The 26,490-nt window shown below is 47.1% G+C and overlaps 1 protein-coding gene and 1 long non-coding RNA gene across 2 annotated transcripts; one reads left to right on the top strand and one right to left on the bottom strand.

Moving 5' to 3' along the window:
* Positions 1 to 11,371: 11,371 nt before the first annotated feature.
* LOC120966492 (uncharacterized) lies at positions 11,372 to 12,672 on the bottom strand. The gene is made up of 2 exons (XR_005760262.3): positions 11,895 to 12,672; positions 11,372 to 11,817 (listed from the first exon to the last, which is right to left on the bottom strand). It is a non-coding gene; the product is annotated as an uncharacterized lncRNA (long non-coding RNA).
* Positions 12,673 to 12,796: 124 nt separating this feature from the next.
* Positions 12,797 to 16,403, top strand: LOC109764465 (phenylalanine ammonia-lyase). The gene is made up of 2 exons (XM_020323277.4): positions 12,797 to 13,330; positions 14,391 to 16,403. Exons 1-2 carry the CDS (start codon positions 12,966 to 12,968, stop codon positions 16,138 to 16,140), a joined length of 2,115 nt encoding a protein of 704 aa, XP_020178866.1. The 5' UTR covers positions 12,797 to 12,965; the 3' UTR covers positions 16,141 to 16,403.
* Positions 16,404 to 26,490: the final 10,087 nt, after the last annotated feature.

The following is a 26,490-nucleotide window of genomic DNA, read 5'->3' as shown; positions in this document are numbered from 1 at the left end:
TATTGCCCTGTGAGCTGGCATTGGCTACGAACTCTAGGCTGCCGTCGGCCTTGCGCTTGCCACCTCCTTGGTTCGCCGGGTTATGCTGAGGACCCTTGTCATTGCCGTTCTTCTTTCCCTTCCATGTCCTTTCATCATCTGAAGCGGGGTCCTTGGTACTATCAGAATCGGCGTACTTGACAAGAGCCGCCATCAGTGTACCCATATCACTGCAGTCGTGCTTAAGCCGCCCGAGTTTCATCTTCAGGGGCACGAAACGACAATTCTGTTCTAACATTAAGACTGCAGAGCCGGCATCCATCTTATCAGATGAATGTATTATTTCCTTAACCCGGTGAACCCAATGTGTCGTAGACTCACCCTCCTACTGCTTACAGTTAGTCAAATCCACAATTGACATAGACTGCCTACAGGTATCCTTGAAGTTTTGGATGAACCGGGCTTTCAGCTCAGCCCAAGACCTGATGGAATTTGGTGGTAGCCCCTTCAACCAAGTGTGGGCAGTCCCATCTAACATCATGGTGAAGTACTTGGCCATTGCTGCTTCACTGACTTCCAGCAGTTCCATGGCCATCTCGTAACTCTCGATCCAGGCTGCGGGTTGTAAGTCAGCTGTGTAATTAGGCACCTTCCTAGGGCCTTTGAAGTCCCTGGGTAGACGTTCATTGCGGAGAGCCGGCACCAAGCAAGGGACACCTCCAGTCCTGGTAGGGATACCCACGTCGACGGAAGTCGTCGGATAAGCCGGGGGAGTCTGGTAAGCCGTTAACTGAGGCACCTGCTCCGCCTCTTGCCGCGCTCTGTCTTGGTCTGCTGCGTGAAAGGCTCCGTTGTGAACCGGGCCATGGCCAGGGGGCGGGTCATGGCGTCGGACATTACTTGAGCCGGTCGCTGAGACCATGTGTCTGCTATAACTCAGGCTCCGGCCTGGACGAGGGGTCGAGTGGATCCTGTCCCGGCTGTAAGAGTACGCCTCTTGCTGCGCCAGTGCTGTCTGAAGGAGTTCCCTGACCCGGCGGGTTTCAATAGCCGTCGGGGAATCGCCGTCAATTGGGAGGGCCGCCAGCCGCGCTGCTGCGGCTACCATGTTCTCCAACGGGTTAGCATAATGACCCGGTGGTATTGGCACATACTGAGGCGGGGCAGGGTTCACCCGGGGTGGCCCCATCACTTGTGGCTGAACAGGGGTCCCAGACCCAGGCACTATAATCCCTGGCGGGTTACTAGACCCTGCACCTGGCGTGTTGAAGAGGTTTCGAGGATCGTAAACCGGAGGGAGTCGAGATTGGGCCTTTCGATGCCTCCTTCTCATGACCTCATTGGACGCGTTCTGATCCATCGTGAGCCGGAAGGACTGCGCCTGGATCAACTGAGTTTGGGCGTCGAGAGCCGCCCTCTCCGCAGCCATCCTGATCCCTTCCGCTGCCAGATCCTCCTTAGCTTTCACTAGATCTAACTTTAACTGCGCCACCTCCGCATCATGCTGAGCTTGATCCGCCGGGTCAACTGCGGCGGTCAACAGGGCCGTCATCTTGTCCGTGAGATCCATCAGCACCTGAGCCGGCGAGGGCACCGGGTTTCCCGTTCTAGCAGCAAGGTTCTGAACAGGCTGCGCACCGGCCATGAAGATTCCAACCCGGCTTGGCGGCTCAAACGGGTCCGGAATACGGTCACCATCGGAACAACCCATGAGCCTGCCATCTTGAAGTTGATACAACGAGTTTGACTCATCTGTGGACGACTCGCCGTCAGAGCCGGCGGCCGTCTCATCACCGGATCCAGATCTATCAGAGTGCCCTCCATGGACACATCCCACAAAGGCATGCCTCAAGGCAGGCTGGGCCCGGGCGGGTCGTGCGCGCTGAGCCGTCTCGATGAGAACGGCGCAGAGATCCGGCTCAGGGCCCGGCTCACCAATCTTACCAATGAAAACATGAATTCCGCCGAAGGGGACCCGGTACCCGTACTCAATTGAGCCGGCGTCGGGGCCCCAGTTTGTATCGTCGATGTAGAGCTTGCCGCTATGACTCTTGGTCATCCGGCCCATAGCGTATCCCTTGAGCCCTTCGAAGCTGCCCTTCAAGAACTCGAATCCACCGTGCGCTGGCCCCACGGTGGGCGCCAACTGTCGTGGAATTGTCACGGCAGATGTCCTCAAGCTAGGACTTAGTCGTGGAGCCATCGCCGCTAGGAAGCTTGAAGGGGTTAACGGGACAAGGAACACGAGGGTTTATACTGGTTCGGCCCCTTACGATGAAGGTAAAAGCCTACGTCCAGTTGAGGTGGTATTGATTAGGGTTTCGATGATCAGGGAGCTTAACTGCTATGCCTGGCTCTCGATGAGATCTTTCTTGTCCTTAAACCGTTGCCGGGTCGTCCCTTTATATAGAGAGGCTGACGCCCAGCAGCTCTCAGAGTCCCGGCCGGCTCATAAGAGTGTCCGGCTCGGACTCTCAACTATTCTTGCCTTATACTACAAGTCTCGCCATACGGCGGTTTATCACTACAGGCCTTAAGCCGTCTCTGGGTCTTAAGCCCATCTTTGGCCCACCGTCTTTAAGCTTGGCGCCGGGCTTCAAGTGATGACCCTTATGAGTAACCCGGCCCTTTCTGGCGGGTGACTCTAAGGTCTATATCCTCAACACCGACCCTGTCGGTGTGACCGAGTGGAACAACTCGGTGGCACCGAGATGCAGAATCGCAAGCAGTTACTGCAACTCGGTGTGACCGAAAAGTTCAAATCGGTTGCACCGAGATTAAAAACCTAGATCAACTTAATGAACTCGGTGTGACCGAAGTGGATGACTCGGTCATACCGAAATACACAAAGAGGTTTTGGAAGTTTAAGTCTATGACAAATTGGGGACTCCGAGTGCTCCTCACACAGAGTGGTTCGAATCTGACTTGATCAAACTGTGATGTAGCATGAATAGAGTTTGAGACAAGAAAAGCATAGATAGCTAGAGGGAGTTCTTAGGCATTCTTGTCCATCCATTTGGCAAAAGAGAAAAGCCAAACAATCAAAGCAACAAATGGATGTCCTCGAATGAGTGAAATATGCAATCAACATGCTCACACAATAAAATAGCTAATGAAATATGTGACAAATCATGCACAAACACTCTAGCATCTATCAAGCAATTAGCGATGACTAGGTCATCTATATATGAGGTATCTTGACTTAGGAGTCAAATGAGAACACTTTATCATAGGTCATACTCATCGTTTAAGAACAAGTGGGGTTACCACTTTTACATAAAGCATTGTTGCGTTCACACCATTAGAGTTGCTTTAGCTCAATTTATTAGAGTTGCTTTAGCTCAATTTATTAGAGTAAAGCTCACCCTCAAGAACTCTCTAGTTCTTCTTTGGGATCCACATCATCTTGATGGGAATCCTTGGAGTTGTAGTCGTACTTGATGTAGTAGAACTTGATGTAGTCTTGGGAGCCCACTTGACCAAGGCCTTGGGAGCTTCTTCAAATGCATCAATCTCCTCTTGAAGCTTGTCCTTGCCTTTTTGCTTGTGGTCTTGTGATGGAAGATCATCTTGAGCTTGTGTTCCTTGGAAAGAAGTAGGATCATACTTCTCTTGTTGAGGAACAAACTCGTCTTGGGGTATTTATCTTCTTCCCACTCAACTCCATTGGCATTGAACTTTTGTTCAAAACCAACACCTTGATTCTTCCGGTGCCTTCCTTGCTTGCGTACAATTTCCTCAAATTGCTTACTTCCGGCAAGGCTCTTGTAAACACCTTTCTCTATAATTCCCTTCAATAAGCTATTTTCTTGCTCAAGTGTAACTTGGCTAAGAGAATCATTAGAGGAATCAAGAGAACTACTAGAAGCAACAACATTGGATTTAGCATGATTATTGTTACTACTAGATGAAGAATCTTTCTTACTCCTGTTACTAGATTTTACTTGTGGCATGTAAGTAGACAAGAGTAAATGCTTGGCAATGTAAGAAGAACTTTTCTTGCGAAGATCATCATTGATTGCTTTTAAGAACCCATGCTCTTGCTCAAGGTTGAGCTTTTCAAAGCGTAGCTTCTCATGAGTCTTTAAAAGTTCTTGATGATCTTCCAAGGTAGTTTCATGAGCTAACTTAAGAGTGTTTAGTTCTTTAGTTAGACACTCAATCTCCTTCTTATCATCGTCATTCGTTTTATCTTGATTAGCATGATTAATAGCAAGTTAATCATAGTTTTTCATAACTAGAGTTGTCAACAAGTAAATCATCATCTCCTAGCAAATCATCTTCATCACTATTGAAATCAACATACTTGGGGTGTGATACCTTTGGGCCTTTAGCCATTAAGCATCTTCCAATTTCTTCATTTGGTGAGTCAAATATGTCGTAGGAGTTGGTTGACACAAGTGCTAGACCGAAAACACCTTCATCTTGAGTATATTCGGAGTCGGAGTGATAACTTCTTTCGGAGTGATGGTCGGAGTCAGAGCCGGATACCCATTCACCAACGTGAGCTTGATGTCTTCGTTTTGTGTAGCTCTTTGATGATTTGTCCTTCCTTTCCGAATCCTTGCTTCTCCGAGAGGTTCTTCGTTCATAACGATCATCTCAACTCCTTCTCTCTCTTGGTGGTGATTCTTCTCTTCTACTTCTTCTTTTGGGAGAATCTTCTCTTCTTTTGTAGGGAGCCGTACACTCATTGGAGTAGTGTTCGGGTCTTCCACAATTGTAGCAATTTCGTTCACGACTTGAAGATCTTTTGCCATTGTAGGACCTTGACTTGGAACTTCTTTCCTTGCTTCTACTCTTGTAGAACTTGTTGAAATTCTTCACCATTAGGCTCAATTCTTCATTGAAGGTTTGTTTCTCACTTGATGATGTAGGAGCATCACATGAGGCTTTGTAAGCACCACTTGACTTGTTGTGGAGCTCTTCCTTATCCTTAAGTGACATCTCATGAGCAACAATTCTTCCAATGACTTCCATTGGCTTGATATCTTTATAATTGGGCATCATTTGGATCAATGTGCACACGGTATCATATTTTCCATCCAAGGCTCTTAGGATCTTCTTGATGATGAATCTATCCGTCATCTCTTCACTTCGTAAGCCGGCAATCTCATTTGTGATGAGAGCAAGCCTAGAGTACATTTCAGTGACACCTTCACCATCCTTCATTTTGAACTTGTCAAGTTGACTTTGAAGCACATCCAATTTGGATTCCTTGACGGAGTCGGTACCCTCATGCATATCAATCAAAGTATCCCAAATTTCCTTTGCATTCTCAAGACGGCTGATTTTGTTGAATTCTTCGGGGCACAATCCGTTGAAAAGAATATCACAGTCTTGAGCATTGTATTGCAGCATCTTCAACTCTTCCACGGTAGCTTCACGGTTCAGTTCTCTCCCATCAAAGAATTCACCTTCCAAGCCAATACACACAATAACCCAAACGGTGGGGTTATGTCCAAGAATATGCATTTTCATCTTGTGCTTCCAACTAGCAAAATTGGTACCATCAAAGTAAGGACCTCTACGGTGGTAATTTCCCTCGCTAGACGCCATACTCTCCTAGGTTGTGAAACCAAGGCTATGATCACCAAAAGCTATAGAAATCAAGGCAATGGAGACCGTAGTTGTGATACCAGTTATAGGATCAAAAGTATGTTTAGAGGGGGGTGATTAGACTACTTGACCAAATAAAAATCTAGCCTTTTCCCAATTTTAAGTCTTGGCAGATTTTAGCAACTTAGCACTAGTCAAGCAATCAACCTACACATGCAAGTCTAAGAGAATAGCAGCGGAATGTAAAACATTGCACATGAAGGTAAAGGGAGGAGTTTGGAGGGAGCAAACGCAATGTAGACACGGAGATTTTTGGCGTGGTTCCGATAGGTGGTGCTATCGTACATCCACGTTGATGGAGACTTCAACCCACGAAGAGTAACGGTTGCGCGAGTCCACGGAGGGCTCCACGCATGAAGGGTCCACGAAGAAGCAACCTTGTCTATCCCACCATGGCCATCGCCCACGAAGGACTTGCCTCACTAGGGTAGATCTTCACGAAGTAGGCGATCTCCTTGCCCGTACAAACTCCTTGGTTCAACTCCACAATCTTGACGGAGGCTCCCAAGTGACACCTAACCAATCTAGGAGACACCACTCTCCAAAAGGTAATAGATGGTGTGTTGATGATGAACTCCTTGCTCTTGTGCTTCAAATGATAGTCTCCCCAACACTCAAATCTCTCTCACGGATTTGGATTTGTTGGAAATATGATTTGAGTGGAAAGCAACTTGGGGAAGGCTAGAGATCAAGATTCATATGGTTGGAATGGAATATCTTGGTCTCAACACATGAGTAGGTGGTTCTCTCTCAGAAAATGTATGCTAGAAGTGTAGGCATGTTCTGATGGCTCTCTCCATGAATGAAGAGTGGGTGGAGGGGTATATATAGCCTCCACACAAAATCTAACCGTTACAAACAAATCACCAAACTCGGTGGGACCGAATCATAAAACTCGGTCAGACCGATTTAGTTCAAAATGTGAACGTTAGGATATTCGGTGGGACCGAGATGTCAACTCGGTGGGACCGATTTCATTAGGGTTAGGGCATAACGTAATCTCGGCGAGACCGATTACACAAACTCGGTGGGACCGATTTTGGTAATAAGCTAACCAGAGAGTTGGTCAGGCAAACTCGGTGGGACCGATTCGCTCATCTCGGTGAGACCGAAACGTTATGAAGGGGAAACAGAGAGTTTGCATTGCGAACTCGGTGGGACCGATCGCTCATCTCGGTTGGACCAAAATGTTATGAAGGGAAACAGAGAGTTTGCAATCCCATCTCGGTGAGACCGAGATCCCTATCGGTGAGACCGAAGTGACTAGGGTTTGTGGCAGTGGCTATGTCAAGTGAACTCGGTGGCACCAGATAGAATGTTTCGGTGGGGCCGAGTTTGACTTTTGGTTTGGGACATATGTGGATATGAGAAAGTAGTTGAGGATTTTTGGAGCATATCACTAAGCATTTTGAGCAAGCAACCCATTAAGCAACACCTCATCCCCTTTTAATAGTATTGGCTTTTTCTATGGACTCAATGTGATCTTGGATCACTAAAAATAAAATGAAGAGTCTTGAGCTTTAGAACTTGAGCCAATCTTTTGTCCTTAGCATTTTGAGGGGTCCACATTCCTAATCCATGCCATGCCAATCATTGAGCTTTCCTGAAACATTTATCTTGAAATAGCATTAGCTCAATGAACTATATGTTGTTAGGAATTACCAAAACCACCCAGGGGTAGTTGCACTTTCAAGCTGTTACCGTTTCATCGGTTGATCCTATACTGTTGCATAGCATGTCCTTCTTGCTATTGTTGTTGATACTTACCTGCTATCCTAAATGCTTAGTATAGGTTGCTAGTTTACCATCAGTGGCCCTACATTCTTGTCCGTTTGCCATGCTATACTATCGGTCTGTGATCACTTCAGGTGGTGATCACGCGTATATACATATATACATAGTATACATGATACATGTTGTGGCTAAAGTCGGGTCAGCTCGTAGAGTACCTGCGAGCGATTCACGGACTAGGGGCTGAAAGGACATGTTTCCCTACAGCCCTCTAAGTGAATCTTTGTGGTGGCGCGACATGGCAGGTTGAGACACCTAGGAGAAAGGTGGGCTTGGTCCCTGGTTGTGTCCATGCTTATTTCTTAATAACACGCCTAACAAAATTGGATATTTGATCTGAGTTGGTCATTGACCTATACGCACTAACCGCCACGCAGGAACAGTTATGGGCACTCGGCGTTGTATGTATCAGCCAAAACTCTTCTGACGTCAACGACTGAGCGTAGCTCGACCGGGTAGTCTCCGTAAGCACCTGCCTTGTATAAGGAGGTCGCCAGGACTGATCCCAGCAGACCACGCAACGTGCAGGAGTGCAAAGGGCGATGGTCCCAAGACCCCTGCGCGCTTAGGATGTAAACCGGTGTACTGGCCTCTCTATTGAGACTAGGTAGGGCTACAACGTATTGATCTTCCGAGGCCGGGCATGCCCAGGAAAGTGTGTCCGACCAGAGTGATCGAGCGTGTTGGGCAATATGGTGCACCCCTGCAGGGAAGTAATCTATTCGAATATGCGTATCCACGGTAACAAGACGACTTGGAGTTGTATTCTGACCTATTACAACTAAAACCTTATACTTAATAAAACACACCCAGACAAGTGACAGATACAGCCGGTGATCGCTCTCTCACAGGGTGACGAGGAGAGGATCGCCGGGTAGGATTATGCTATATGATGATACTTCTTACATACCAGCATCTCTTCTACTGCTTCAAGACGATGGCTGCCAGAAGCATAGTCTTCGATAGGACTAGCTTCTCCCCCTCTTATTCTGGCATTCTGCAGTTCAGCCGACGGATACTATTCCCTTTATTGATACCGATGCATATGTAGTGTATATCTGATGTAAGTCTTGTGAGTACTTTGGATAAGTACTCAAGGTTGCTTTGCTCCCTCTTTTCCCTCTATACCCGATTGTTGTTATCAGATGTCTGAGCCCAGGAGCCAGACGCCACCGTCGATGAGTACTACTACCCCGACGGAGTCTACTACTATGTGGAGGCCCCCGACGACCAGGAGTAGATAGGAGGCTCCTAGGCAGGAGGCATTGCTACTTTTGTGCTGGCCTTCTTAAGGCAAACTTGTTTAACTTATGTCTGTACTTAGATATTGTTGCTTTCGCTGACTCGTTTCTATTCGAGCTGAGTATTCGAGCCCTCGAGGCCCCTGACTTGTAATATAAAGCTTGTATGACTTTAGTTTGTGTCTAGAGTTGTGTTGTGATATCTTCCCATGAGTCCCTGATCTTGATCGTACACATTTGCATGTATGATTAGTGTATGATTGAATCGGTGGCGTCACAGTGTAAAATTCTCATTCGCCATCGGATCCACGTGCCAGGTGAGCGTTGTGACAGATGTCATCCGTCCAAAGGACAGGAGGCGCCTATGATACGTTGACACATGGAACAACCCAACAGTGGCCCATTTAGGTTAAAAAGGTCGGTCGTTTGATTTGGTCAAAAGTTAGCGGGGCCGGCCCATGGAAAGCCTGTTAACAGCCTATACGCATATAACCCATTTACGGCCAAGGAACTAACGGCCTGTTATGACCTTACTGAATTCGGCCCGGTAGCATCATATGGGCCGTCCAATATGCTTCCAGCCCGTTGTCACTTTCGGCCCATATATGGCTCGTGACGTCATTCGGCCCATATGAGGCCTTCTGTATCTCTAGGCCCTTTAACGGCCCGTGTTGATTCTGGTCTGCTAGTTGTGAGTTGTTGGGATTTCCTCGAAGAGGAGAGGATGATGCAGTATAATAGAGACAAGTATTACCTCGGTTAAGAACCAAGGTTATCAATCTAGTATAGGAGAACCACACAACTCCTCGTGAACATCACCTACACATAAAATAACAAATACTTGCACCCGAGGAAAAACAAGGGGTTGTCAATTCCTCGGTGGTTAATTGCAAGGATCAAATCTTGTAGTGATAGATAGATAAACAAAAACACAAAAATAAAATAAAGATAAATAAATTGCAGCAAGGTATTTTTTGATTTTAATATACAACAAAGATAGACCCGGGGGCCATAGTTTTCACTAGAGGCTTCTCTCTCAAAAAGCATATGGTGGGTAAGCAAATTACTGTTGGGCAATTGATAGAAAAGCACATACTCATGTGAAATTTAAAAGATCACATTAATGGGGCAACCTATTATGGAAGTTTGAGTCTTGTTGGAACCACATTGTTTGACCGAACCAACTATAAAACTAGTCATCAATCTTATCTCTGTAATTTGGGGTTGTTTGCAATAAAAGCATAATTATATAAGCAAAGGTTTTTAAGTCACGATAGAAGGCATTATATAAATAGTTATGAAGAATATTAGTTGTACTTCTCATTTTTATACTTGGCATATAGTGTTACTAGACTTTCTTTTGCCAAAGTTGATCACCTGGAAGGTCTAAAGCAACATTTATCTACTTGAGTTCGAGAAAATTTTCTTGACCAATCTATAAACTCGTCCTAAATCATACTACAAAGATTCTTGATAGAATACACAAATGAGACATATAAATTAACACGACATGCAAACCAGCTCATTCACGCAATGCACTCGGGTGCCAAAATTTGGCATGACATATCTGCCACATAGTTAATCGACAAAAAAGTGCTCACCTAAAATAGGTACCGACAAATCGAGAGACATTCTCACTCTCAAAATCTCAGGCGACCCTCGAGGGTAGAACCATTCACGTATCTGGCCCACATAAAGGCAAAATAATCAAACTTGTGGTAGACGACTCTTTGCAAAGGTAAGCCACCATCTCTTTAAGGTGTCGCCCTTCTTTTCCCCATCACCCTTCTGATATACATACTTCTTGGGAAATCGATGTGCCCCAAGGGCGGAACTACTAGGAGAGTAGTCAGGGCTCCAACCTGCCATATAGCCTACCTTATTCATCCATCATGGAATCTCAAGGTGATAAGGTTTTTAAAACATGGATCACAGGTACAACACTTATTATGCCATCTTTTTTTCATAGATCCCGTGCTTCTGCTTCTCATGGTAGAAGTCGCATCTTCCAAGAGTAGTGCTCTGAGATAGTTAGATAGTCACTTCAACATTTGAATCGTCTATGATGAATTACATGCTTTCTGGGTCAACGAATGGGCTACTTCTTTTGATAAACTAAATAAGGCTGATAGAATTCCTCCTATTTTCTTGTGAGGAAAAGTTGATATAAAGTAGGAGTATAAAGGTATGCATACTGTTGTTTATGTGCTAAGAAGTTCCATGAAGGATGTGTTTATTGGACTTGAACAGCTTGTTGGGCTAAGAAATTGTTAGACCGCCCGAACATGCCGCTCGATTAAAACCTGCAGTAACTAAGAAGTGATATAAAACTCTGCAACTTGGAAATAAACTCACAAGCTAAGTGGCGATTTTGAAGGAGATTGAAAGCAGGAAGAATATATTCTAGTTGGTCATCTTCGACGACGAGCGGAGAGAGTTCAATAGGGATGCACATGCTTTAGCGAAATTTCCATCCTCCCATAGCGAGGGTTGACATGTTTAGTTTTCGGGGCCTCCGGACCCCACTTGTATCCCTTTAAACATTACTGAGCAATAAAACTCTTTTATTCTCTAATAAAGAAAGGCAATTGTACTGGTAAATCTGATGATGTACCACTAGTTAACCGGAGCAAATTAAATTATAAAATAGTTGGAGTAAAAGCCTGAAACCGATGAAGATCCATGCTCCCTCACGCATACCTTTGCTTTTTAGCTGTTAAAGTAAAACAGAAAGCATTACATTGTGCCAAAACACATTTGTTCTTTTATACGTAACTGTTAAAGTAAAACAAAAACACATTACATTGTGCCAAAACACATTTGTTCTTTTATAACACCGTCCGTCCCTTCTCCAACACATGCATGTATCCTACAGTTTATTCCTATAATCATCCCATCCCTTTCCTCCTGTCAGGAGCAAAATTAGGCACTCTTGCTTGTCCAAGCCCATAAGCAAGCCTGAAACTTAACCGAAGATGTTCCAGGCTTCTGTTTTCCAAGGCACAAAAAATGTATTTTTTTAACGCAGTACAGACGCAAGCGCTCATATACACGCGTATACATTCATCCCTATTAGCACCTCCGAAAGACTGAACCGGCATATCATGTTGAAATTTACAAAGTCACCGTAGACACTTCGTCGTCGACGGAAACACCTCCTCCCATTAAATGCGCATCGCCGGAAATCCTGAAATAAATCCAGAATTAAATGCGAGCATCAGAACTTGCACCCTGATGGGCTGAGGATACCACAGTCCCTCTAACCATTCAACCATAAGTGACCCGCAGCTGCTTTTGTGAGCACGACACTGTTCTTTCGTAGTGTCCATCCGATCATTTTAGAACCACTGGAGCCTTACCAAGTTTTAATGAGTGGATGGGAAGAACAATGTCGTAATGAGCGGTGCGGAGGCAAGGTTATATGTGTGCAAGCAAGACAGTGCGAACACCTCCGCATATCCAACTGGATAGGTCGAACAAAGACGAAATCCCACGGATTTTAGTAATTCAGTGGGCGAGAGGCTGTGGGGCACACCAAAGTTACCTCGCCAACAACTTCAGTTTCTACTTGATTTCCCCTTTTTCCACTCAGAGAAAAAAGAAACTTGATTTTCCTTTTCAGGGTTGGTGAGGCTGTTTCTCCCTTCTTTTTCTCTGCTCCTTCGCTCCCTACTTTAGCTTTCTCTTCAGTAGAAACAAATTATAGAAAAATGTTTTTTTTCAGGACGAGTGTATGGAAGAAGAAAGATAAATGATATATTTATGATAAAATAATATAAGAGACAAAAAAAGAACAGGGATATGTATTTGTAGCTGTTCCCCGATCCTAGGATTTCTTTCTTAATCTTCCCTGTATTTAGGAACTGTGGTGTCCGTTCTCTTCTCGTCGACCTCGTAGTTTCTACCATTTTTAGCTGCCATAAGTGGCTGATTTTCAGTCATTACATCGAGGTAAATGAAAGAACTTTTATGAGAAATTGGGACTAGGGGTGATTAAGCATTAAAATGAGACCCCGCAAAAAAAAGCATTAAAATGGGAGATATTTAAATTAGCAAAGTAGAATATTAGCAAAAACTTTGGCAGATCCAGCGTATCAGTCACCAACCAACCCACTAGGCAGTAGCACTCCTGCAGAGAGGAGGAGGCCGCTCGATGGATAGGGGTCCTCGCCCACCTAAACCCGCCTACCTCGCCACCCCGGCGCTATTTAAGCTGGCCACTCCGCTCCCGTTTCCCTCCAAGAAGAGCTCACCACCATCTCCTCCGGCTCTTCTTCCGCTCTCCTGCTCCTCCTCCGCGCAGTGTGCCGGCCACCACCACCACCCACCGAGAAAATGGCAGGCAACGGAGCCATCGTCGAGAAGGACCCGCTCAACTGGGGCGCGGCGGCGGCCGAGCTCACCGGCAGCCACCTCGACGAGGTGAAGCGGATGGTGGCGCAGTTCCGCGAGCCCGTGGTGAAGATCGAGGGCGCCAGCCTCCGCGTCGGCCAGGTGGCGGCCGTGGCCCAGGCCAAGGACGCGTCGGGCGTCTCCGTGGAGCTCGACGAGGAGGCGCGGCCCCGCGTCAAGGCCAGCAGCGAGTGGATCCTCAGCTGCCTCGCCGGCGGCGGCGACATCTACGGCGTCACCACCGGCTTCGGCGGCACCTCCCACCGCCGCACCAAGGACGGGCCCGCCCTCCAGGTGGAGCTCCTCAGGTAACCAATTTACCCCCAATTCTCTTGTTTTCTGCGATCAGCGTCCAGATCATGCATGTTTTACTCAATCCATGCGTTGGGCCCATCCGTCAGTCAAATAACCAGTGAACTTTTCGTGTTTTAATTTTTTTTGCGGGGTAACTTTTCGTGTTTTAAGCAAAGCAAACAAAAAAGTGCTAGCTTGTGCCTAGCTGTAGCCTCCTGGGATTCATGTGCCGTGGCCTGCACAGCCATGGAAAGGAGACTGGCAAAAATGGAAACAAAATACCGCAGTAAATACATGCTCACGTAGTCCGTCTCATGGTAGTGGCCAGACCCGTTACCTCATGCAGATGAGAAACGAAAAATAGACAGATCATAGGCATTTAAAGTCGAGGCTTTAAACTGCGTGCCATGCCGTGCTTGCTGCATAGTAGATCGACGGTGACAAGTCGATGGAAGCAAGCAAGACGCAGAGCCGTACACAGTAGTGAAAAAGAAAGAAAGAAAGAAAGAAATTAAACAAGAGCCAGATCTAATTAAGCGGATGTGGACCGTGCCGGGGCTTCGTCGGTCGGTTGGTTCGCGTCGCGTCGCGTTCCCGCCCCGCGAGGCCGGCCGGGAACATGCACAAGCACATGCATCCCCGATAAACGAGTCACGCGTAGGACACCTGCGCCTGTGCCGGCCGGGTGAATTGGCATGCTCAGCAAAAATGTGCCAAGGAAAAGGCCCCCAGAATGAGATGAACATGCTTATAGGCTGGTGTAATACATCAAGATTTGTTCTGGACATTGAAGTTTTCTGTAAAGGAAATTTAGATATAGAATTTTCACAAAAACATCTTTACATATTCATTTGTATGCAGTGCAGATCTAGTCCTCTGCCAGTCAGCAGGAGCCAAGTCATCATATCCAAACACAAAAAAGAATTGTTTACTACTTCTACGTTGTTTGAGCATTATGCTCTGACTTTCAGCTTTAGCACGATCCAGCAACTAACTCTACCGCTACGTACTTCTGTTATCTGTTACTTCACCTGCAACTAACGAACCATGTCCACGTCCTTGTCTTCCGTACAGGCATCTGAACGCTGGAATCTTTGGCCCCGGCGCCGATGGCCACTCGCTGCCGGCGGAGGTGTCCCGTGCGGCCATGCTCGTGCGCATCAACACCCTCCTCCAGGGCTACTCCGGCATCCGCTTCGAGATCCTCGAGGCCATCACCAAGCTCATCAACACCGGCGTCAGCCCCTGCCTCCCGCTCCGGGGCACCATCACCGCCTCCGGCGACCTTGTGCCACTGTCCTACATCGCCGGGCTCATCACCGGACGCCCCAACGCGCAGGCCACCACTGTTGATGGAAAGAAGGTGGACGCCGCCGAGGCATTCAAGGCCGCTGGCATCGAGGGCGGCTTCTTCAAGCTCAACCCCAAGGAGGGTCTCGCCATTGTCAACGGCACGTCCGTGGGCTCTGCACTCGCGGCCACGGTGCTGTTCGACTGCAACGTCCTCGCTGTTCTCTCCGAGGTCCTGTCCGCCGTCTTCTGCGAGGTGATGAACGGCAAGCCCGAGTTCACCGACCACCTCACTCACAAGCTCAAGCACCACCCCGGCTCCATCGAGGCCGCGGCCATCATGGAGCACATCCTGGCCGGCAGCGCCTTCATGGGCCACGCCAAGAAGGTCAACGAGATTGACACGCAGCTCAAGCCCAAGCAAGACAGGTACGCGCTCCGCACGTCGCCGCAGTGGCTCGGCCCCCAGATCGAGGTCATCCGGTCTGCCACCAAGTCCATCGAGCGCGAGGTCAACTCCGTCAACGACAACCCCGTCATCGACGTCCACCGTGGCAAGGCACTCCATGGCGGCAACTTCCAGGGCACGCCCATCGGTGTGTCCATGGACAACACCCGTCTCGCCATCGCCAACATTGGCAAGCTCATGTTCGCGCAGTTCTCGGAGCTCGTCAACGAGTTCTACAACAACGGGCTGACCTCCAACCTGGCAGGCAGCCGCAACCCGAGCCTGGACTACGGCTTCAAGGGCACGGAGATCGCCATGGCTTCCTACTGCTCTGAGCTCCAGTACCTTGCCAACCCGGTGACCAACCATGTCCAGAGTGCTGAGCAGCACAACCAGGACGTGAACTCTCTGGGCCTTGTCTCGGCCAGGAAGACCGCCGAGGCCGTGGACATCCTCAAGCTCATGTCCTCCACATACATGGTGGCGCTGTGCCAGGCCATCGACCTCCGCCACCTGGAGGAGAACATCAAGACCTCCGTGAAGAACTGCGTGACGCAGGTGTCGAAGAAGGTGCTGACCATGAACCCCACCGGCGACCTCTCCAGCGCGCGCTTCAGCGAGAAGAGCCTCATCACCGCCATCGACCGCGAGGCCGTGTTCAGCTACGCCGACGACGCCTGCAGCGCCAACTACCCACTGATGCAGAAGCTGCGCGCCGTGCTGGTCGACCACGCCCTGACCGCCGGCCCCGGCGAGGCCGAGAGCGAGGCCACGGTGTTCTCCAAGATCAACAAGTTCGAGGAGGAGCTGCGGTCGGCCCTGCCGCGGGAGATCGAGGCCGCCCGCGTGGCCTTCGAGAACGGCACCGCGCCCATCCCCAACCTGATCAAGGAGAGCAGGTCGTTCCCCCTGTACCGCTTCGTCCGCGAGGAGCTCGGCTGCGTGTACCTCACCGGCGAGAAGCTGCTGTCCCCCGGCGAGGAGTGCACCAAGGTCTTCCTGGGCATCAGCCAGAACAAGCTCATCGACCCCATGCTGGAGTGCCTCAAGGAGTGGAACGGCGAGCCCCTGCCCATCAACGTCTGAAGCATCGTCCGTGCGACCGTGGAGGAGAGGAGGAGGCTTCCAGAGTACATCCAAAAATAAGACGCTTAATTCGTTCGTGCATGTTCTTCTTCTTCAGTTCCTATCGCCTTTTGCCTTTCGTTGTTCGTGCGTTGGTGTTGATCGACGTGTGGCCTTGTTGTTAATTGTGTAGCTGCTCTGCCGCAGCTTTACCTAAAGATATTATTGTCGTTGTATTTTGGGGTGAATCATGCTAATACTATGTGGTTCTTTTTTTGCTTGTATTATTACTGTCCTAGTAAAATGTTTTGCTTCTATATAATACAATACATGCAATTGCTCTGGGTGAATCTTTGGTGCTTATTATTGCAGAGATCTAGCTTTTCAGATTGCCTTTCTCCACACTGTTGGCTGCGAATCAAGTTTGTCACCTCTCATTTGAGCCATCAGATGACTTCCATTTACCCATTCTTAGCTCGTGAAGCTTCTAAACCAGTAAAGAGCACTTAACAGTACTAGCTTCCCTTCGATTGGTTCAAAAGAAGCCACACTGATCCATCCATATATGTAGCTGCAAGATTTGTCTTCTGGGTATCAGTGTGAGATCCTGACTTGCTCTTTTATTTTTATTTTATTAATTGAGATCGCCTGTGACTTGCTAGCCGGTTTTAAATTTCAAAATATTTCAGTCATAACCAAAATCACTGAATTTTTCAGTTCCATTTCGGCCAAAGGACCGAAACTTTCCACTTGAATTTGGTTCAGATTCCACCTTGTATTTTGAAATTTCAAATAATAATTTAAGATTATTGAACACTAATTTGTGTGTACTACCGTAATTGCTGAAATATTTTGATCAAAAGGCAATTGCTTGAGTATCTACCGAAGTACCGATAGCAATGAAATTTCTGAAGTTTCGATTAAATTGCGCTGAAAGTGAAAACCATGCTCACTATAATACAGTTAAGTATGGCAAAAGGCCCTTTGCTCAAGTTGCATTGATGATAATGATGATTGCTAGTAGTGGGCAAGCACAAATGCGCAAATGCATTGCGAAGCCAATCGCCGCCCATGGGCACGCCACTCCTACCTACCACACGCGACAACAGCATGACGAGAAAGAATTGCCGTTGGGTAGCTGCCGTGCTGGTAGTTTGAAAAATGCCCAATTCGCTTTCATGCTTCGCTCTCCCTCTCGGGTTGAAATCAAAGGCAGCCACTTGGCTCGGCATCATCTGCTTCCCTTATCCGGTCACCACTGCTATGTTGGTCTTGCAGTGTTTGCAGTGTGGATTGAAGTATGACTTGAGTTAGAGCATCTCCAACAGCCGCCCAATGCGCCGCGCGCTAAAAAATACTTTGCCGCCCGCCCATCGCTTTGTTGGCGCTGCGGGCAGCGCTGGCTCCAGCAGTCGCGCTAAAATGCAGCGCGCGTGCGTAGCTCCAGCAGCGCGCACGACTTTTGCACAAACAACATATGCGCTCCAAACACAAGCAAAAAGATCAAACACAAACAAAATAAATCAACAATAAATAGTTCAATTTCGTTATTACAACTCAAACAAATAGTTTATCGTTCAATACAACAAATCGTTCAACAATACAACAAATCATTCAATAATACAACATCAAACGCACAAATCATGATGCTCTTTGTCGGCCATTCCAAGCCCACCACTCCTCAATGAGATCTTTCTAAAGATCATCATGCGCGGCGGGACGTCGAATGGCATGATAGGAGGCAACAAAACGGGCCACCCTTTTCAGTCCTCCGCCGCACTCGCACGGGATGTCCCAAGAGCTCATACTGAGAGTAGTCTACATCTTGGCCACGCTCATTCTCGATGATCATGTTGTGCATGATTACACAAGCGTGCATGATGTACCAAAGCATCTTTTGATCCCAAAATCTACCCGGTCCTCTCACAATAGCAAATTAGGCTTGCAAAATCCCAAAAGCTCTCTCCACATCTTTTCTAGCCGCCGCCTGAGCATTGTGGAAATCAAGATTTTTCTTACCTTCCGGTTTTCTCAACGGCTTCACAAATGTTTGCCACTTTGGGTAGATGCCATCCGCAAGATAGTAGCCATAGTTGTATGTACGACCATTTGCTACAAACTGCACCGATGGTAGATCACCATTTGCAATCTTATTCATCAGTGGTGACCGATTGACAACGTTGATGTCATTCAAAGATCCAGGCATTCCAAAGAAAGCTTGCCAAATCCAAGTCTCATGATCGGCCACCGCTTCAAGGATTATAGTAGAACCCTTTTTTTTGTTGGGGAAGGTAGTAATTTCAAAAATTTCCTACGCAAACGCAAGATCATGGTGATGCATAGCAACGAGAGGGGAGAGGGTTGTCCACGTACCCTCGTAGACTGAAAGCGGAAGCGTTAGCACAACGCGGTTGATGTAGTCGTACGTCTTCACGATCCGACCGATCCAAGTACCGAACGTACGGCACCTCCGAGTTCAGCACACGTTGAGCTCGATGATGTCCCGCGTACTCCGATCCAGCAGAGCTTCACGGGAGAGTTCCGTCAGCACGACGGCGTGATGACGGTGATGATGTTGCTACCGACGCATGGCTTCGCCTAAGCACCGCTACGATATGACCGAGGTGGATTATGGTGGAGGGGGGCACCGCACACGGCTGGAATAGATCAACAGATTAACTTGTGTGTCTATGGGGTGCCCCCTGGCCACGTATATAAAGGAGTGGGGGAGGGGAAGAGGGCCGGCCCCTATGGCGCGCCCTGGAGGAGTCCTACTCCCCCCGGGAGTAGGATTCCTCCCCTTCCAAGTAGTAGGAGTAGGAGACAAGGAAGGGGAAGAGGGAAGAGAAGGAAGGAGGGGGCGCCGCCCCTCCCCCTAGTCCAATTCGGACTAGTCATTGGGGGGGGGCACGACCTGCCTCTCTCTCTCCCCTTAAGCCCAATAAGGCCCATATACTTCTTCCCCCGTATTCCCGTAACTCCCCAGTACTCCGAAAAATACCCGAACCACTCGGAACCTTTTCGATGTCCGAATATAGTCGTCCAATATATCGATCTTTACGTCTCAACCATTTCGAGACTCCTCGTCATGTCCCTGATCTCATCCGGGACTCCGAACTACCTTCGGTACATCAAATCACATAAACTCATAATACAAATCGTCACCGAACGTTAAGCGTGCGGACCCTACGGGTTCGAGAACTATGTAGACATGACCGAGACACGTCTCCGGTCAATAACCAATAGCGGAACCTAGATGCTAATATTGGCTCCCACATATTCTATGAAGATCTTTATCGGTCAAACCGCATGACAACATACGTTGTTCCCTTTGTCATCGGTATGTTACTTGCCCGAGATTCGATCATCGGTATCTCAATACCTAGTTCAATCTCGTTACCGGCAAGTCTCTTTACTCATTCTCTAATGCATCATCCCGCAACTAACTCATTAGTCACATTGCTTGCAAGGCTTATAGTGATGTGCATTACCGAGAGGGCCCAGAGATACCTCTCCGACAATCGGAGTGACAAATCCTAATCTCGAAATACGCCAACTCAACAAGTACCTTTGGAGACACCTGTAGAGCACCTTTATAATCACCCAGTTACGTTGTGACGTTTGGTAGCACAGAAAGTGTTCCTCCGGTAAACGGGAGTTGCATAATCTCATAGTCATAGGAACATGTATAAGTCATGAAGAAAGCAATGGCAACATACTAAACGATCAAGTGCTACGCTAACGGAATGGGTCAAGTCAATCACATCATTCTCCTAATGATGTGATCCCGTTAATCAAATGACAACTCATGTCCATGGCTAGGAAACTCAACCATCTTTGATCAACGAGCTAGTCAAGTAGAGGCATACTAGTGACACTATGTTTGTCTATGTACTCACACATGTATTATGTTTCCGGTTAATACAATTCTAGCATGAATAATAAACATTTATCATGATATAAGGAAATAAATAATAACTTTATTATTGTCTCATACCTCTCGACATGGGCATGAGTATGAAATACCAGTTTCAACTCTTGGAACATCTGACATGCTCCGTGGTGTTCAAAACATTTTTGAAGTCTCGGTTCTAAGCCGTAAAGCATGGTGCACTAAACTATCAAGTAGTCATCATATCGAGCTTTTGTCAAAACGTTCATAACGTCTGTATCTGCTCCTGCAATAGTTCTGTCGCCTAGCGGTGCATCAAGGACATAATACATCTATGCAGCAACGAGGATAATCCTCAGATCACGAAGCTAGTCCGCATCTTTGCTACTAACATCTTTCAACTTATTTTTCTCTAGGAACATATGAAAAAAAACAGGAGAGCTAAACGCGAGCAATTGATCTACAACATAGATATGCTAATACTATCAGGACTAAGTTCATGATAAATTAAAGTTCAATTAATCATATTACTTAAGAACTCTCACTTAGATAGACATCCCTCTAATCCTCTAAGTGATCACGTGATCCAAATCAACTAAACCATGTCCGATCATCACGTGAGATGGAGTAGTTTTCAATGGTGAACATCACTATGTTGATCATATCTACTATATGATTCACGCTCGGCCTTTCGGTCTCAGTGTTCCGAGGCCATATCTGCATATGCTAGGCTCGTCAAGTTTAACCTGAGTATTCCGCGTGTGCAACTGTTTTGCACCCGTTGTATTTGAACGTAGAGCTTATCACACCCGATCATCACGTGGTGTCTCAGCACGAAGAACTTTCGCAACGGTGCATACTCAGGGAGAACACTTATACCTTGAAATTTAGTGAGAGATCATCTTATAATGCTACCGTCGATCTAAGCAAAATAAGATGCATAAAAGATAAACATCACATGCAATCAAAATATGTGACATGATATGGCCATCATCATCTTGTGCCTTTGATCTCCATCTCCAAAGCATCGTCATGATCTCCATCGTCACCGGCATGACACCATGATCTCCATCATCTTGATCTATATCAATGTGTCGTCACATGGTCGTCTCGCCAACTATTGCTCTTGCAACTATTGCTATCGCATAGCGATAAAGTAAAGCAATTATTTGGCGCTTGCATCTTATGCAATAAAGAGACAACCATAAGGCTTCTGCCAGTTGCCGATAACTTCAACAAAACATGATCATCTCATACAATAACTTATATCTCATCACGTCTTGACCATATCACATCACAACATGCCCTGCAAAAACAAGTTAGACGTCCTCTACTTTGTTGTTGCAAGTTTTACGTGGCTGCTACAGGCTGAGCAAGAACCGTTCTTACCCACGCATCAAAACCACAACGATAGTTCGTCAAGTTAGTGCTGTTTTAACCTTCTCAAGGACCGGGCGTAGCCACACTTGGTTCAACTAAAGTTGGAGGAACTGACACCCGCCAGCCACCTATGTGCAAAGCACGTCGGTAGAACCAGTCTCGCGTAAGCGTACGCGTAATGTCGGTCCGGGCCGCTTCATCCAACAATACCGCTGAACCAAAGTATGACATGCTGATAAGCAGTATGACTTGTATCGCCCACAACTCACTTGTGTTCTACTCGTGCATATAACATCTACGCATAAACCTGGCTCGGATGCCACTGTTGGGGAACGTAGTAATTTCAAAAATTTCCTACGCACACGCAAGATCATGGTGATGCATAGCAACGAGAGGGAGAGTGTTGTCCACGTACCCTCGTAGACCGAAAGCCGAAGCGTTAACACAACGCGGTTGATGTAGTCGTACATCTTCACGATCCGACCGATCAAAGTACCGAACGTACGGCACCTCCAAGTTCAGCACACGTTCAGCTCGATGACGTCCCGCGAACTCCGATCCAGCAGAGCTTCACGGGAGAGTTCCGTCAGCACGACGGCGTGATGACGGTGATGATGTTGCTACCGACGCAAGGCTTCGCCTAAGCACCGCTACGATATGACCGAGGTGGAATATGGTGGAGGGGGCACCGCACACGGATGGAATAGATCAACTTGTGTGTCTATGGGGTTCCCCTTGGCCACGTATATAAAGGAGTGGAGGAGGGGAAGAGGGCCGGCCCCTATGGCGCGCCCTGGAGGAGTCCTACTCCCACCGTGAGTAGGATTCCTCCCCTTCCAAGTAGTAGGAGTAGGAGACAAGGAAGGGGAAGAGGGAAGAGAAGGAAGGAGGGGGCGCCGCCCCTCCTCCTAGTCCAATTTGGACTAGTCATTGGGGTGGGGGCGGCCTGCCTCTCTCTCTCCCCTAAAGCCCAATAAGACCCATATACTTCTTCCCTCGTATTCCCGTAACTCCCCGGTACTCCGAAACATACCCGAACCACTCGGAACCTTTCCGATGTCCGAATATAGTCGTCCAATATACCGATCTTTACGTCTCGACCATTTCGAGACTCCTCGTCATGTCCCTGATGTCATCCGGGTCTCCGAACTACCTTCGCTACATCAAATCACATAAACTCATAATACAAATCGTCACCGAACGTTAAGCGTGCGGACCATACGGGTTCGAGAACTATGTAGACATGACCGAGACACGTCTCCGGTCAATAACCAATAGCGGAACCTGGATGCTCATATTGGCTCCCACATATTCTACGAAGATGTTTATCGGTCAAACCGCATAACAACATACGTTGTTCCCTTTGTCATCGGTACGTTACTTGCCCGAGATTCGATCATCGGTATCTCAATACCTAGTTCAATCTCGTTACCGGCAAGTCTCTTTACTCATTCCGTAATGCATCATCCCGCAACTAACTCATTAGTCACATTGCTTGCAAGGCTTATAGTGATGTGCATTACCGAGAGGGCCCAGAGATACCTCTCCGACAATCGGAGTGACAAATCCTAATCTCGAAATACGCCAACTCAACAAGTACCTTCGGAGACACCTGTAGAGCACCTTTATAATCACCCAGTTACGTTGTGACGTTTGGTAGCACAGAAAGTGTTCCTCCGGTAAACGGGAGTTGCATAATCTCATAGTCATAGGAACATGTATAAGTCATGAAGAAAGCAATGGCAACATACTAAACGATCAAGTGCTAAGCTAACGGAATGGGTCAAGTCAATCACATCATTCTCCTAATGATGTGATCCCGTTAATCAAATGACAACTCATGTCCATGGCTAGGAAACTCAACCATCTTTGATCAACGAGCTAGTCAAGTAGAGGTATACTAGTGACACTATGTTTGTCTATGTATTCACACATGTATTATGTTTCTGGTTAATACAATTCTAGCATGAATAATAAACATTTATCATGATATAAGGAAATAAATAATAACTTTATTATTGCCTCTAGGGCATATTTCCTTCATTTTTGGCCGTGGAATTGCCCATGCCATGCCTTTGAACAATTCTTCCAACTCCAATGCATGCAATCTATTGAGCCAAGCATACCTGGGAAGCTGCGAGCTTTGTTCATCTCCAATAGCCTTGCGACGTCTTCAGCATTGGGAGATCTCAAATACTCCTGGCCAAACACTTGCACAATTCCGACTGCGAAGCGCTTGACACACATGATGGCTTGGCTCTCACCCATGGCCAAGTGATCATCAACTAAATCAGCCAGGATACCGTATGCCAACATACGCAAAGCGCACTACAAAAAAAATACACTTCCGTGATGATACGTGTTTGTCACAGTAGGTCGCGTTTTTTGTCATGCATGTACATCCATGACAAATTTATGACAGAATCAAGATAGTCATACCTGTGCTGTTGTAGAAGTGTTCCATGACATTACCAAAATTATCATCACGGAAGTGTCCACTTCCATGACGATAAATCGCGCGTCACAGAAGTGCTTTCGTCAAGGGTGACCGACACGTGGCATCCACCGTAACGGAATGCCGTTAAGCTATCGAGTCGGGTTTTGGATCCGATAACCCGTTAACAGCCTCGACCAATGGGGATTTTCCACGTGTAAAATCATCATTGGCTGGAGGAAACACGTGTCGGCTCATCGTTGGGACTGATGTCATCCACTCATTGGACAAAAGGCGCCTATGATACGTCGACACGTGGCACGGCCCAACAGAGGCCCATTCCTGTGAAAAGGCCGGCCCGTTGACTTGGTCAAAAGGTGGTGGGCCGGCCCATGGAAAGCCTGTTAACGGTCTGTTCGCATATAGCCCATTTACAGCCCGCTAACCCAAGGCCCGTTATGCCCTATCCGAATTAGGCCCAGTAGCGTCATCTGGGCCATCCAATATGATTCCAGCCCGTTTTCACTTTTGTCCCATGTATGGCCCATGACGTCTTTCGGCCCATATGAGGCCCTATGTAACTCTTGGCCTATTGACGGCCCGTGGTGAAACTGGCCCGTAATGAACAGTGTATCACTTTACACCCATTAACGGCCCGTGGTGAAACTGGCCCGTAATGAATAGTGTATCACTTTATACCCATTAACGGCCCGTTATTCCGTTGGGCCGTTTCTAGCCCATGTTATCTTTCGGCCTTCTCAGAGCCCATTTATTCTTGGGCTCATTTCCAGCATTCGTTTACTTACGGCCTGTTACTGTAATTTTCTGCTTGTGGGCCAAATTCAGCCCGTGGTTACAGTCGGCCCGTTTGTGGTCCGTTAATACGTTGGGCCGTTTTCATAGCATCATCAAATACGACCTATTAACGATGGCCCGTTATGGTCGGCCCATGAACGGACGATTCCAACTCTAGCCCGTTTACGGCCATAATGCGGTCTGTTTGGCCCATGTTTGGCCAATCGATCATACGGCCCGTATAAGGCCCATTGATGATATGGCCCGCAGAAGGCCCATTGTTTCTACGGCCCGTAGAAGGCCCACTGTTTCTACGGCCAGTAGGAGGCCCAGTGTCACTACAGTAAATATTAGCCCATGGTTATTGTGGCCTAGTTTTTAAAAATAGGTTATTGCAGCCACTAGCTAACCGCGGAAAAAGAATTGCAATGACTACAAGCAAACAAATAAACAAGACAACAAGGAAATAAATAAGCAAGCAACTAACGCTAGGCTATCACGGCTATTACACATATTACATCCACTGGGCATCAAAGTTCGCCACCAGTGCAAATATAGGGAACAACGCAGCATATCATATACACTGGTTGTCAAAGTTGGCGACCAGCGCAAATAAACGCCGCAGCAAAACAAATCCAGAACTGAAACCACTTCAGAAGATATCAAGAAACAATATCCTGGGTACCCATAATGCTGGCAAGATGCTTAGCAAGCTTATTAACTTTCTCTTGTTTGGCGCTTAAATCCTCCAGCGCTTGCTGTTGCACCAGAAAATATGCATCTGAATTCTGCAGGGACTTCCTCAGTCCTTCAGCTTCCTGTCGCAGCATATCTGATCGATGTCTTTCAACTTGAAGTTGAGACTCAAGAAGACGAACTGATTCAGGCAGCAAGTTCGAAGAGCTTGTGCCAGCAGTAGTGGCCAGTAACTCGAACACTACATCAAGACAGGACTTTTGGGTTCCCTCACTGTCGTCAAGATAGTTTTTATCAGCTTTCTTGGAGACCAACAGGGATGTCTCACTATCTTGAACCTTATCTGCATTATTTCCTTTACCATTGGATAACGCGGTACTGTTCTCCAATATTTTGTCCGCATTCTAAAAGAGAAACAAGCAGACACATCACATGTTTACCATGTTGTATATGAAACTCATTTTGGTAAATGAGTTCAGTAGTAAAGTGGACATGATAACAACATGAAACAAACATATATCTATGTACCATGGTCACTTTATGGACTATATCATTCTAGTTTTTGTTGCCAAATCAAGATAGAGACACAGTTCAAATAATATTTGTTCAAGACAAAGCAGAATAGACAGAATATAAGTGTGGGTAACTATAGAGCAATAACAACACTTGTAATGTGCATGACATGAGAACATAACTGTTTATTCAATTGAAACTGAAATCAACATAGAGCAGGTTATAACAGCAAACCAGTTAAAGAAACAGGTTTAAAACATACCTGTTGCGCCATTGGAGTTTTAATTCCATCCTTCAAATTTGAAAATAGTTGGTATGAGTAAATACAGTAATGCAAGAGCAAAGGAGTATGAACCATAGCTACAGAACCTGACCTGAGAACAAATCTTCTCCTTTAAGCGTTGAGTTGGGATTCAGAGTGGTGGTCCTCGTGCTTTGGGCACTGCAGTTCCCTTACTAACTGCTCGTGTTTGGGTGCTCTGTGGTGGAGACGGTGATGTGTCAACTGGAACTGGGTTACTATCTGCCGGGGTTGGGGTTAGAAGGGGTGTAGCTGGTTCTCTGTCCAACTGGGTAGGGGTACAATCTGCGAGAGTCTGGGTTATGTGTGATGGATCTGGTCCTTGGGCAAGTACAACCGTGGTTCTATCTGCATCAACTG

This window comes from Aegilops tauschii, chromosome 6, assembly GCF_002575655.3.
Source record: "Aegilops tauschii subsp. strangulata cultivar AL8/78 chromosome 6, Aet v6.0, whole genome shotgun sequence".
In the NCBI taxonomy this organism is placed as follows: Eukaryota; Viridiplantae; Streptophyta; class Magnoliopsida; order Poales; family Poaceae; genus Aegilops; species Aegilops tauschii.
This window is presented reverse-complemented; position numbering and strand designations above follow the sequence as displayed.

Bases quoted from the DNA above. Each gene is read 5' to 3' on its own strand.
- LOC109764465 (XM_020323277.4), top strand. From the start codon at position 12,966: ATGGCAGGCAACGGAGCCATCGTCGAGAAGGACCCGCTCAACTGGGGC. The intron at 13,331-14,390 runs GTAACCAATTTA...TCTTCCGTACAG, and splicing joins CTCCAGGTGGAGCTCCTCAG to GCATCTGAACGCTGGAATCT.